Source organism: Cherax quadricarinatus, chromosome 80, assembly GCF_038502225.1.
Source record: "Cherax quadricarinatus isolate ZL_2023a chromosome 80, ASM3850222v1, whole genome shotgun sequence".
NCBI classification, from domain to species: domain Eukaryota; kingdom Metazoa; phylum Arthropoda; class Malacostraca; order Decapoda; family Parastacidae; genus Cherax; species Cherax quadricarinatus.
This window is the reverse complement of record NC_091371.1, coordinates 14054241-14067340: the sequence shown is the minus strand read 5'-3', so window position 1 is coordinate 14067340 and position 13100 is coordinate 14054241. Positions and strand designations below refer to the sequence as shown.

General features: G+C 40.1%; 1 protein-coding gene across 5 annotated transcripts in view; it reads right to left on the bottom strand.

Moving 5' to 3' along the window:
* The window catches only part of LOC128702335 (uncharacterized), a 49253-nt gene extending 36575 nt beyond the window's left edge, over positions 1-12678 (bottom strand). For 3 of the 5 annotated variants that reach the window (XM_070102153.1, XM_070102157.1, XM_053796544.2), the window contains exons 1-2: positions 12541-12678; positions 10235-11068 (exon numbers count right to left, since the gene is read on the bottom strand). In XM_070102153.1, coding sequence (XP_069958254.1) covers positions 10235-11061 — 827 coding nt within the window. In that variant the 5' untranslated portion in view covers positions 11062-11068; positions 12541-12678. Of the gene's footprint in view, positions 1-10234; positions 11069-12352 lie in introns of all 5 variants that reach the window. The other 2 variants (XM_070102154.1, XM_070102155.1) reach the window with 2 other exon arrangements.
* Between the last annotated feature and the right edge of the window lie 422 nt (positions 12679-13100).

Genomic DNA, 13100 nt, shown 5'->3' with positions numbered 1-13100 from the left:
TGCAGAGGTGCTCAGAATACAACAGTCTAGAAGCATACACATATAAAGATACACAACATATCCCTCCAAACTGCCAATATCCCAAACCCCTCCTTTAAAGTGCAGGCATTGTACTTCCCATTTCCAGGACTCAAGTCCGACTATATGAAAATAACCGGTTTCCCTGAATCCCTTCACTAAATATTACCCTGCTCACACTCCAACAGATCGTCAGGTCCCAAGTACCATTCGTCTCCATTCACTCCTATCTAACACACTCACGCACGCTTGCTGGAAGTCCAAGCCCCTTGCCCACAAAACCTCCTTTACCCCCTCTCTCCAACCCTTTCGAGGACGACCCCTACCCCGCCTTCCTTCCCCTATAGATTTATATGCTTTCCATGTCATTCTACTTTGATCCATTCTCTCTAAATGACCAAACCACCTCAACAACCCCTCTTCTGCCCTCTGACTAATACTTTTATTAACCCCACACCTTCTCCTAATTTCCACACTCCGAATTTTCTGCATAATATTTACACCACACATTGCCCTTAAACAGGACATCTCCACTGCCTCCAACCGTCTCCTCGCTGCTGCATTTACCACCCAAGCTTCACACCCATATAAGAGTGTTGGTACTACTATACTTTCATACATTCCCTTCTTTGCCTCCATAGATAACGTTTTTTGACTCCACATATACCTCAACGCACCACTCACCTTTTTTCCCTCATCAATTCTATGATTAACATCATCCTTCATAAATCCATCCGCCGACACGTCAACTCCCAAGTATCTGAAAACATTCACTTCTTCCATACTCCTCCTCCCCAATTTGATATCCAATTTTTCTTTATCTAAATCATTTGACACCCTCATCACCTTACTCTTTTCTATGTTCACTTTCAACTTTCTACCTTTACACACATTCCCAAACTCATCCACTAACCTTTGCAATTTTTCTTTAGAATCTCCCATAAGCACAGTATCATCAGCAAAAAGTAACTGTGTCAATTCCCATTTTGAATTTGATAACCCAAAATTTAATCCCACCCCTCTCCCGAACACCCTAGCATTTACTTCCTTTACAACCCCATCTATAAATATATTAAACAACCATGGTGACATTACACATCCCTGTCTAAGACTTACTTTTACCGGGAAGTAGTCTCCCTCTCTTCTACACACCCTAACCTGAGCCTCACTATCCTCATAAAAACTCTTTACAGCATTTAATAACTTACCACCTATTCCATATACTTGCAACATCTGCCACATTGCTCCTCTATCCACTCTATCATATGCCTTTTCTAAATCCATAAATGCAATAAAAACTTCCCTATCTTTATCTAAATACTGTTCACATATATGCTTCAATGTAAACACCTGATCTACACATCCCCTACCCACTCTGAAACCTCCTTGCTCATCCGCAATCCTACATTCTGTCTTACCTCTAATTCTTTCAATTATAACCCTACCGTACACTTTTCCTGGTATACTCAGTAAGCTTATTCCTCTATAATTTTTACAGTCTCTTTTGTCCCCTTTCCCTTTATATAAAGGGACTATACATGCTCTCCGCCAATCCCTAGGTACCTTCCTCTCTTTCATACATTTATTAAACAAAAGTACCAACCACTCCAACACTATATCCCCCCCCTGCTTTTAATATTTCTGTCATGATCCCATCAGTTCCAGCTGCTTTACCCCCTTTCATTTTACGTAATGCCTCACGTACCTCCCCCACACTTACATTCTGCTCTTCTTCACTCCTAAAAGATGGTATACCTCCCTGACCAGTGCATGAAATTACTGCCTCTGTTTCTTCCTTAACATTTAAAAGTTCCTCAAAATATTCTCGCCATCTACCCAATACCTCCATCTCCCCATCTACTAACTCCCCTACTCTGTTTTTAACTGACAAATCCATATTTTCCCTAGGCTTTCTTAACTTGTTTAACTCACTCCAAAATTTTTTCTTATTTTCATTAAAATTTCTTGACAGTGCCTCTCCCACTCTATCATCTGCTCTCCTTTTGCTCTCTCTCACCACTCTCTTTACCTTTCTTTTACTCTCCATATACTCTGCTCTTCTTATAACACTTCTGCTTTGTAAAAACCTCTCATAAGCTACCTTTTTCTCTTTTATCACACCCTTTACTTCATCATTCCACCAATCACTCCTCTTTCCTCCTGCCCCCACCCTCCTATAACCACAAACTTTTGCCCCACATTCTAATACTGCATTTTTAAAACTATTCCAACCCTCTTCAACCCCCCCACTACTCATCTTTGCACTAGCCCACCTTTCTGTCAATAGTCGCTTATATCTCACCCGAACTTCCTCCTCCCTTAGTTTATACACTTTCACCTCCCTCTTACTTGTTGTTGCCACCTTCCTCTTTTCCCATCTACCTCTTACTCTAACTGTAGCTACAACTAAATAATGATCCGATATATCAGTTGCCCCTCTATAAACATGTACATCCTGGAGCCTACCCATCAACCTTTTATCCACCAATACATAATCTAATAAACTACTTTCATTACGTGCTACATCATACCTTGTATATTTATTTATCCTCTTTTTCATAAAATATGTATTACTTATTACCAAATTTCTTTCTACACATAGCTCAATTAAAGGCTCCCCATTTACATTTACCCCTGGCACCCCAAATTTACCTACTACTCCATCCATAACATTTTTACCCACTTTAGCATTGAAATCCCCAACCACCATTACTCTCACACTTGATTCAAAACTCCCCACGCATTCACTCAACATTTCCCAAAATCTCTCTCTCTCCTCTACACTTCTCTCTTCTCCAGGTGCATACACGCTTATTATAACCCACTTTTCACATCCAATCTTTATTTTACTCCACATAATCCTTGAATTAATACATTTATAGTCCCTCTTTTCCTGCCATAGCTTATCCTTCAACATTATTGCTACTCCTTCTTTAGCTCTAACTCTATTTGAAACCCCTGACCTAATCCCATTTATTCCTCTCCACTGAAACTCTCCCACCCCCTTCAGCTTTGTTTCACTTAAAGCCAGGACATCCAGCTTCTTCTCATTCATAACATCCACAATCATCTCTTTCTTATCATCTGCACAACATCCATGCACATTCAGACTTCCCACTTTGACAATTTTCTTCTTCTTATTCTTTTTAGTAATCTTTACAGGAAAAGGGGTTACTAGCCCATTGTTCCCGGCATTTTAGTCGACTTTTACAACACGCATGGCTTACGGAGGAAAGATTCTTATTCCACTTCCCCATGGATATAAAAGGAAAATTAATAAGACATACCTGAAATCTTGCATGTGTATGAGACAATAAAAAGACACCAGCAATCCTACCATCATGTAAAACAATTACAGGCTTTCGTTTTACACTCACTTGGCAGAACGGTAGTACCTCCCTGGGCGGTTGCTGTCTACCAACCTACTACCTAAAATATATATCTTTCTTCTTCTTCTTCTTTCAACATACCAGCCGTATCCCACCGAGGCGGGGTGGCCCAAAAGAAAAAACTAAGGTTTCTCTTTTTAAATTTAGTAATATATACAGGAGAAGGGGTTACTAGCCCCTTGCTGCCGGCATTTTAGTCGCCTCTTACAACACGCATGGCTTACGGAGGAAGAATTCTGTTCCACTTCCCCATGGAGGTAAGAGGAAATAAACAAGAACAAGAACTAGAAAGAAAATAGAAGAAAACCCAGAGGGGTGTGTGTGTATATATATGCTTGTACATGTATGTGTAGCGGGGTAGGGGTCGTCCTCGAAAGGGTTGGAGAGAGAGGGTAAAGGAGGTTTTGTGGGTAAGGGGCTTGGACTTCCAGCAAGCGTGCGTGAGCGTGTTAGATAGGAGTGAATGGAGACGAATGGTACTTGGGACCTGACGATCTGTTGGAGTGTGAGCAGGGTAATATTTAGTGAAGGGATTCAGGGAAACCGGTTATTTTCATATAGTCGGACTTGAGTCCTGGAAATGGGAAGTACAATGCCTGCACTTTAAAGGAGGGGTTTGGGATATTGGCAGTTTGGAGGGATATGTTGTGTATCTTTATATGTGTATGCTTCTAGACTGTTGTATTCTGAGCACCTCTGCAAAAACAGTGATAATGTGCGAGTGTGGTGAAAGTGTTGAATGATGATGAAAGTATTTTCTTTTTGGGGATTTTCTTTCTTTTTTGGGTCACCCTGCCTCGGTGGGAGATGACCGACTTGTTGAAAAAAAAAAAAAATGTATATATATATATATATTCTTTCTTTCAACACACCGGCCGTATCCCACCGAGGCGGGGTGGCCCAAAAGGAAAAACGAAAGTTTCTCCTTTTACATTTAGTAATATATACAGGAGAAGAGGTTACTAGCCCCTTGCTCCCGGCATTTTAGTCGCCTCTTACAACACGCATGGCTTACGGAGGAAGAATTCTGTTCCACTTCCCCATGGAGATAAGAGGAAATAAACAAGAATAAGAACTAGAAAGAAAATAGAAGAAAACCCAGAGGGGTGTGTATATATGTGCTTGTACATGTATGTGTAGTGGGACCTAAGTGTAAGTAGAAGTAGCAAGACGTACCTGAAAACTTGCATGTTCATGAGACAGAAAAAAGGACACCAGCAATCCTACCATCATGTAAAACAATTACAGGCTTTCGTTTTACACTCACTTGGCAGGACGGTAGTACCTCCCTGGGCGGTTGCTGTCTACCAACCTACTACCTAGGATATATATCTTCTTCTTTCTTTCAACACACCGGCCGTATCCCACCGAGGCGGGGTGGCCCAAAAGGAAAAACGAAAGTTTCTCCTTTTACATTTAGTAATATATACAGGAGAAGAGGTTACTAGCCCCTTGCTCCCGGCATTTTAGTTGCCTCTTACAACACGCATGGCTTACGGAGGAAGAATTCTGTTCCACTTCCCCATGGAGATAAGAGGAAATAAACAAGAATAAGAACTAGAAAGAAAATAGAAGAAAACCCAGAGGGGTGTGTATATATGTGCTTGTACATGTATGTGTAGTGTGACCTAAGTGTAAGTAGAAGTAGCAAGACGTACCTGAAATCTTGCATGTTCATGAGACAGAAAAAAGGACACCAGCAATCCTACCATCATGTAAAACAATTACAGGCTTTCGTTTTATCACTTGGCAGGACGGTAGTACCTCCCTGGGCGGTTGCTGTCTACCAACCTACTACCTAGGATATATATATATATATATATATATATATATATATATATATATATATATATATATATATATATATATATATATATATATAATTTTATTTAGGGCAGGATTGTAGATGAACAAGAAGGCTTTAGAATAAGATAAGAGTAAGATGATGAGGGTATCAAATGAATTAGGTAAAGAAAAACTGGATATCAGATTGGAGAGAGGGAGTAGGTAAAAAGTGAATGTGTTCAAATGTTTGGGAGTAGACTTGCCAGCAGATGGCTTTATGAAGGATGAGGTAAACCATAGAACTGATGAGGGAACAAAGATGGGTGGTGCACTAAGGTATCTGTGGAGACAAAGAACAATAGCCATGGAGGCAAAGACAGGAATGTATGAGAGTACAGTGGTACCAACACTCTTATATGGGTGTTAAGCACGGGTTATGAATGTTGCAGCAAGGAGGAGGCTGGAGGCAGTGGAAATGTTGTGTCTAATGTTGTGGCATAAATATTATGCAGCGAATTCATAGTGTGGAAATTAGGAGGTGTGGAGTTACTAAAAGTATTATTCAGAGGGCTGAGGAGGGATTGTTGAGGTGGTTTGGGCATTTAGAGAGGATGGAGCAAAATAGGATAATTTTGAGGGTGTATAAATAAGGGTGTATAAAATAAGGATCTATGGGTAGATGAAAATGCATCACTGGAAGTTTACATACACAGACTAGGGCTGATACATATATAATGCCTTCCAGGAACCTAAGAAACAAGTATCATTCAGGGTTATAATCATCATTTATGTGAAGTCCACAATGGAATATGCAGTGCCTACATGGAATTAACATCTCTAAAAGCATGGGGCACTGTATTTTTCCCACAACTAAATAAACAATAAAAAACAAAACTTTCAAAAGTGCAGCAAAATGAATATCAGGAATTGAAAATTTTGATTTATGAGGATATACCACAATTGAAGCAGGGATAAAATCAAAGAGGTAGTGTGTGTTACAACAAAAAATTTAACAAATATATACAGTGGACCCTCGGTTTTCGGTAGTTCCGCTCATTGGCCAACTCACTTAACGGCCGGTTTTTCGGCTTCCGGTTATCGGCCGTATGGGACACGTCAACCCACCGCCACCAGCCGCTCATGCATCAGTATGGCTTTGTCTTTGGGCGTGGGAGGAAGCTTCTGCTCATTCATCCAAACATCTGGCTATAATCCATTGTTTTTTGTGGTTATCGATTAAGTGTAACCACGAAATAAGTAACCATGGCCCCAAGAAAAAAGTTCCTAATAAAGTTCCTTTGGTAAAGAAAGTGAGAACATGATGGAATTTAAGAAAGAAGTTGTTGAAAAATATGAGAGTGGTTTTCTAGTGATAGAACTTGCCAGGATGTATGGGAAAAAACAAATCAACAATCACTTCTATCCTGGCAAAGAAAGTACAAATCAAGGAAGCTAATGTTGCGAAAGGGGTAAATGTACTAACCAAACAAAGGTCACCGATAATGGAAGATATGGAGATGTTGTTGTTGTTGTGGATCATTGAAAAGCAATTAGCAGGAGATAGTGTTGTGGAGTCGATTATTTGTGAGAAGGCAGGGCAGCTGCATCCGGATCTTCGAAAGAAAATGCCTGGAACAAGTGCTGCTGTTAGTGAATTTAGGGCCGGCAAAGGCTGGTTTGAGAGATTTAAGAAGCATAGTGGCATACACAGTGTGGTAAGGCATGATGAGGCTGCAAGTTCTGACAAATGTGCGGCTGAAAAATTTGTGCAGGAATTCAAGGGGTACATAGAAGCTGAAGGATTCCTCCCCCAACGAGTGTTCAATTGTGACGAAACAGGCCTTTTTTGGAAGAAAATGCCAAAGAGGACCTACAATACACAGGAGGAAAAGGCACTGCCAGGATACAAGCCTATGAAAGACAGGCTTACTCTTTTGTTCTGTGGTAATGTTAGTGGGGGATTTCAAAGTGAAGCCTTTACTGGTGTATCACTCTGAAAAATCCCAGTGTGTTCAAGAAAAACAATGTTGTCAAGAATAGATTGTGTGTGATGTGGAAAGCTAATAATAAGGCATGGGTCACACAGCACTTTTTCAAAGAGTGGGTCAATGATGTGTTTGGCCCCAGTGCCTCCTGGTACTGGACAATGCTCCTGCTCATCCTCCAGACTTGGAAGACCAAGTGTTGAGGGACTTCCGCTTTATAACAGTGAAGTTCTTGCCTCCTAACATGCTCCTCTCATTCAGCCCATGGACCAGCAGGTCATTTCAAACTTCAAAAAACACTACACCAAAGCAGTGTTCCAAAGTTGCTTTGAGGTGACCTCGGACACTGACTTAACCCTAAGAGAGAGTTCTGGAGGAATCACTTCAATATCTACAACTGCATAAGCATTGTAGGTAAGGCTTGGCAGATTGTGGCCAGATTGTGTCCAAGAGAGGGATTTTGAAGGGTTTGGGGATGACCCTGAGGATCCTATGCCTGTTGTGGAAGCTATCGTGTCTTTCGGGAAGTCCCCGGGGTTGGAGGTTAGTGGCGAGGATGTGGAAGAGTTGGTGGAGGACCACAGGGAAGAGCTAACCACTGAAAAGCTGCAAGACCTTCAGCTGGAACAGCAACAGACTGTAGATGAAGAAATTGCTTCAGAGGAGGAGGAAGAGAGAGAGAAGAAGGTGCCTTCTTCAGTGATTAAGAACATGTGTGCAAAGTGGAATGAGTTACAAACATTTGTTGAAAAATATCACCCTGACCAAGCTGAAACAAGCCATATCTGCAGCATGTTCAGTGACAAAACCTTGTCCCACTTCAGAGAAATCTTAGAGACACACAAGAAACAGAGCTCTCTGGACAGATTTTTAGTGTGACAGGGGTCCAGTGACTCTCAAGCTGGTCCTAGTGGCATTAGAAAACAAAGAGGGGAAGTAACCCCAGAGGGCTTTGATACCCAAAGTCCTTATGGAGGGGGATTCCCCTTCCAAACAAATCCTCCACCTCTCCTCCTCCCTATCTTCCATAAGCCAACAAGAGTCTTCAATAAAGGTACGTAATAGTGATTTAATTGTTTATGTATTTATTTGATTTAGTTCTCATTGTTTTGTTTACCTGGAGAGGGTTTCAGGGGTCAACGCCCCCACGGCTCAGTCTGAGACCAGGCCTCATGGTGGATCAGGGTCTGATCAGCCAGGCTGTTACTGCTAGCTGCATGCAAGCTGACACATGAACTACAGCCCAGTTGGTAAGATACTGACTTTAGGTGCCTGTCCAGTGCCTTCTTAATGACAGCCAGGGGTCTATTGGTAATCCCCCTTATGTATGCAGGGAGGCAGTTGAACAGTTTTGAGCCCTGGACCCTTATTGTCTTGTCTCTCAATGTACTCTTAGCGCCCCTGCTTTTCATCGGGGGAATGTTGCATCTCCTGCCGAGTCTTTTGGTTTCATAGGTGATTTTCGTTTGCAGGTTTGGTAACAATCCCTCCAGGACCTTCCAAGTGTATATTATCACGAGTCTCTTTCACTTGCATTCCAAGGAATATAGATCAATGACCTTCAACCGTTCCCAGTAATTTAGGTGCCTTATCGTACTTGTGTGTGCCATGAAAGTTCTTTGTACACTCTCCAGGTCTGCAATGTCGCCAGCCTTGAAGGGGGCCGTTAGTGTACAGTAGTATTCCAGCCTAGAGAGCACAAGTGATTTGAAGAGAATCATCATAGGTTTGACATCTCTAGTTTTGAAGGTTCTCATTATCCATCCTATCATTTTCCAAGCAGATGAGGTAGATACATTTTTGTGGTCTTTGAAGGCGAGATCCTCTGACATTATCACTCCCAAGTAATCCGGGTGTCATCCACAAAGGAAGACATGGAGCTATGGCTTGCATCTCTATGTCAGAAATGAGGATGAGGAATAGAATGGGAGCAAGTACTGTGCCTTGTGGAGCAGATCTTTTTACCGTAACTGCCTGGGACTTTACTCTGTTTACTATTACTCTTTGTGATCTATTTGTCAGGAAGTTACAGATCCATCTATCAACTTTTCCTGCTATTCCTTTATCACGCATTTTGTGTGAGCTATTACACCATGGTCACACTTGTCGAAAGCTTTTGCAAAGTCTGTGTATAATACATCTGTATTTTGTTTATCTTCTACAGCATCCAGGACCTTGTCATAGTGGCCCAGTAGCTGGGACAGGCAGGAACGACCTGCTCTAAACCCGTGTTGCCCTGTGTTATGCAACTGATGGGTATCTAGGTGGTTGGCGATCTTGCTTCTTAGAACCATCTCAAAGATTTTTATGATATGGGATGTTAGTGCTACTGGTCTGTAGTTCTTTGCAATTGCTTTACTGCCACCTTTGTGGAGTGGGGCTATGTCTGTTGTTTTTAGTGTGTGTGGGATGACCCCTGTGTCCATGCTCCCACTTCATAAAATGCTGAAGGCACACAATGGGGGCTTCTTGTAATTCTTGATGAATATGGAGTTCTATGAGTCTGGGCCTGAGGCACAGTGCATGGGCATGTCATTTATTGCCTCTTCAAAGTCTTGTGGAGTTAGGATAATATCCAATATTTTTGAGATGACCAAATTTTGGGTTTCATTCATAAAGAATTCATTTGGATTGCTGACCCTTAGTCTGGGCAGTGGCTTGCTGAACACTGAGTCATATTGGGACTTTAGTATCTCACTCATTTCTTGGCTGTCATCTGTGCATGTCCCATCCCACCTAAGCAGGGGGCCCAATACTGGATGTTGTTGTAAGACTATAATTAATCTTTACAAAAAAATTTTTTTTGTAAATATTTTTGGGTGTCTGGAATGGATTAACTGTATTTACATTAATTCTTATGGGAAATATTATTTCAGTTTTAGGCCATTTTGGTTTTGACCCAACCTTCAGGAACGGATTATGGCCAATAACTGAGGGTCCACTGTACCTGAAATGATAAATTAAAAAAATGGGCCACCCTAACACAGCTCTATTCCTGTAACTACATCTAGTTAATTAAATCACAAATGTAATCCAGTAAGTTGAAAAAAAACAAACCTTCCACCACTAAAATCCATCAGTGATGTAGAATCAACAGGTGTAGGATCCTGCATTGCATCCATTACTTGGTCCACTTCTGTTGCCCATGAATACAGTGCTCCTGTTCCAACCAGAGCCAGACCACCACCTCCAAGTGACACCTGACCTTTTGTAAGGCCCATGATTTCTGTCTCATTCTTGAGTGATATTTTGTCTGGATTTGAAAACCTGGTGCCACCAAAGAATGCCACATACTTGCACATTTTGTCTGATAAATGAGAGGAAAGAATATGCAGAGCTGAAGTTTCCCACAAACGCTCTTCTGTGAATTTGTGTGCTTCCCGTATAGTTAGAGGTAACTGAATAACATGAACGATTGGATTTCCTTCCGTATCTAATTCAAAACGAAATGTGCGTCGACCCAATCCTTCTGCTGCTAATGTCTCTGCTACAAAGGCCTGCAAAACTAAGGCTCCAGTCTGAATCTTCCGAACTGCAGTGTTTGGAGAACGTTCCATCTCTTTTGGCCCCTGAAACTTATCTTCATTCATACATGTAATGTAAACTAGACGAATAAACCGGGGTATATCCAAAGGTTTATATACCACCTGTATTGTAGTTTCTTCAGTTCCACAGATAATTCTTAAATCATTAGTCCCTTTAACAAGTGGAACCAGTGCATTAAATCCTCCATGATGTATCTTCCATAATGCACCATTTCTACTGTTGTCACTCTGGTTGTGGATAGCAGCACAGGTGGCTTCTGGCTGTGTTCCCACCACGCGTAAAAGACACAGCCGATGTGGGAGAACCTCACCATTTCGTAAATTTGTTACTTCAAGCATTGTTAGTCTGGAATATATAAATGGGCGTTATCGATACTGGCTATGACAATATTAAATAATTTATTTTATCCCTTTATAGTTATATATTACTAATGGGTATATACCTTGCTGTATATAATGAGTATTGCACTGTCTCTCTCTCATACAAACCATCAATATAACAATGGTGATTTTTATTAGTTCTTTCAAAATTAGGGGTAGGGTAGTTTGGATACAATGCTGGACAGAGGTTCATCTCCTCCATCTAAATGCCTCACTCTGCATCAAATATTTAATATGTAAGAAAGAAAAAACACCTAACTTTTACTAAAAAATACTTATAAAAATTAATACATGCATGACAGCAGTAACCACACACATTAAAACAATACTCTGGAGACCCCATATCACTAAGAATTAAATATGAATAGATAATATTGCATAAGATTTTATAGACTTTTCAGAAAGAACTTAGCTTAATAATTACTACTCTGCAAACATGTACATTAGTTTACATTTTACAATACATGCAACCTACATATACCACAGAATAAGTATTTCTTGTGGAAACTGTTATTTTGGGAGACAGTAGCAAAAATGAACATTTATTTTGATTTGCAACACATTTGCAACTTAGGAATGTTGCATCACATACTGGATGAATGTAAATAGATATGCCAATACTGATGGTGAAAGTAATGTTAAGTTACATTAGGTTATTTTTGGTTGGGTTAGGTGTTTCATTAAGTCAGGCTACATTATTTACTGTTTCCATTAAATATCTCAACTGTAAAAGAAATGTAATATAGCACAATTCAGACTATAATTAATGGTTAAAATTCACAGAGTATCAATTGTGTACTTTTGCCCCCCCCCCCCCAAAAAAAAAAAAGTTAAGAGCACCTAAATTATTATTATTACAATCAAGGGGGAAGCGCTAAACCCGGAGGATTATACAGCGCCTGGGGGGGGATGTGGAAGGCATTCAGGCTTAATTTGGGGAACTGGAGCACAGATCCAATTCCCTAAATCAAGAGCCCCTCACCAACATCAAGGAACCTTCCTTGAGGGGAAGAGCACCTAAAGCATAATTTTAATCTCATTTAACCTCATGCACTGCATGCTAGTAGCTTTCTTTTGTGCCCATCAATATTTTATTACATGTAAATTACATTATCTGTATATTGCATAAGAGAAAAATATAAAAAAAATAATTTTAGTAAAATATCTGAATTGTTCTTTACCCTAAGATAAATTACATTAACATGAACTCTCCCAATCAAAAATTCAGGTTATTTCTTGATTTTGTTACCATAAGAATTAAGTATTTGGAAGACAGGAGCAAGATAGTAGCAGCGACATGAATTAATAAGCACAAAATAGTTTCGACCAGGCAGTAGTAACCACGCCCACTCCCGGAGTTCCCACCATCTCTGACGCCGTACCCGCTCAAGATGCACTGAAAGTCAGGGATCAGATGGCGTGCCGAGTCTCACTAACCTCCAGGAAATACACCAACGAGAGAAAAGGTTGCAGCTAAGGCAAATTTGCAGCCATGGAAGGAGGAGGTTGGCAACTACTGCATTGCGGTGACCACAGTTGTCGTCTGCTGCTCACTGTAAACACATACATCTTTTACAATTATTTTTTTTATTATTTATCCTTAGATGTATACAGATATATTTTTAGCCGTGAACACGGAGACACTGTACTTTGTAATAAGTAATATTCCTAGTTAAACTCGGGGTGTATGGGTTTTTAGGTTAATTTCAATAAATCACTTCTACTTTTTTTATTATTATCCTAATAATTTACACATATGTTACTATATATATGATAATTGTACTTATGTGGACCTATACCTAAATAAATTTACTTATTTATTTACTTACTCAAAAACATTTACTATCACATTTGCTTTTAGTAATCATAACTTTTTAAATAAAGTATAAAAAAAATAATCGTACATTCCCGAAATGCTGTTCATCCTATGTACTTTCAGATTATTGTATATTTTCTATCTAGTGATTTCAAATAAAGAATCTCAGTCTCTGAATTTA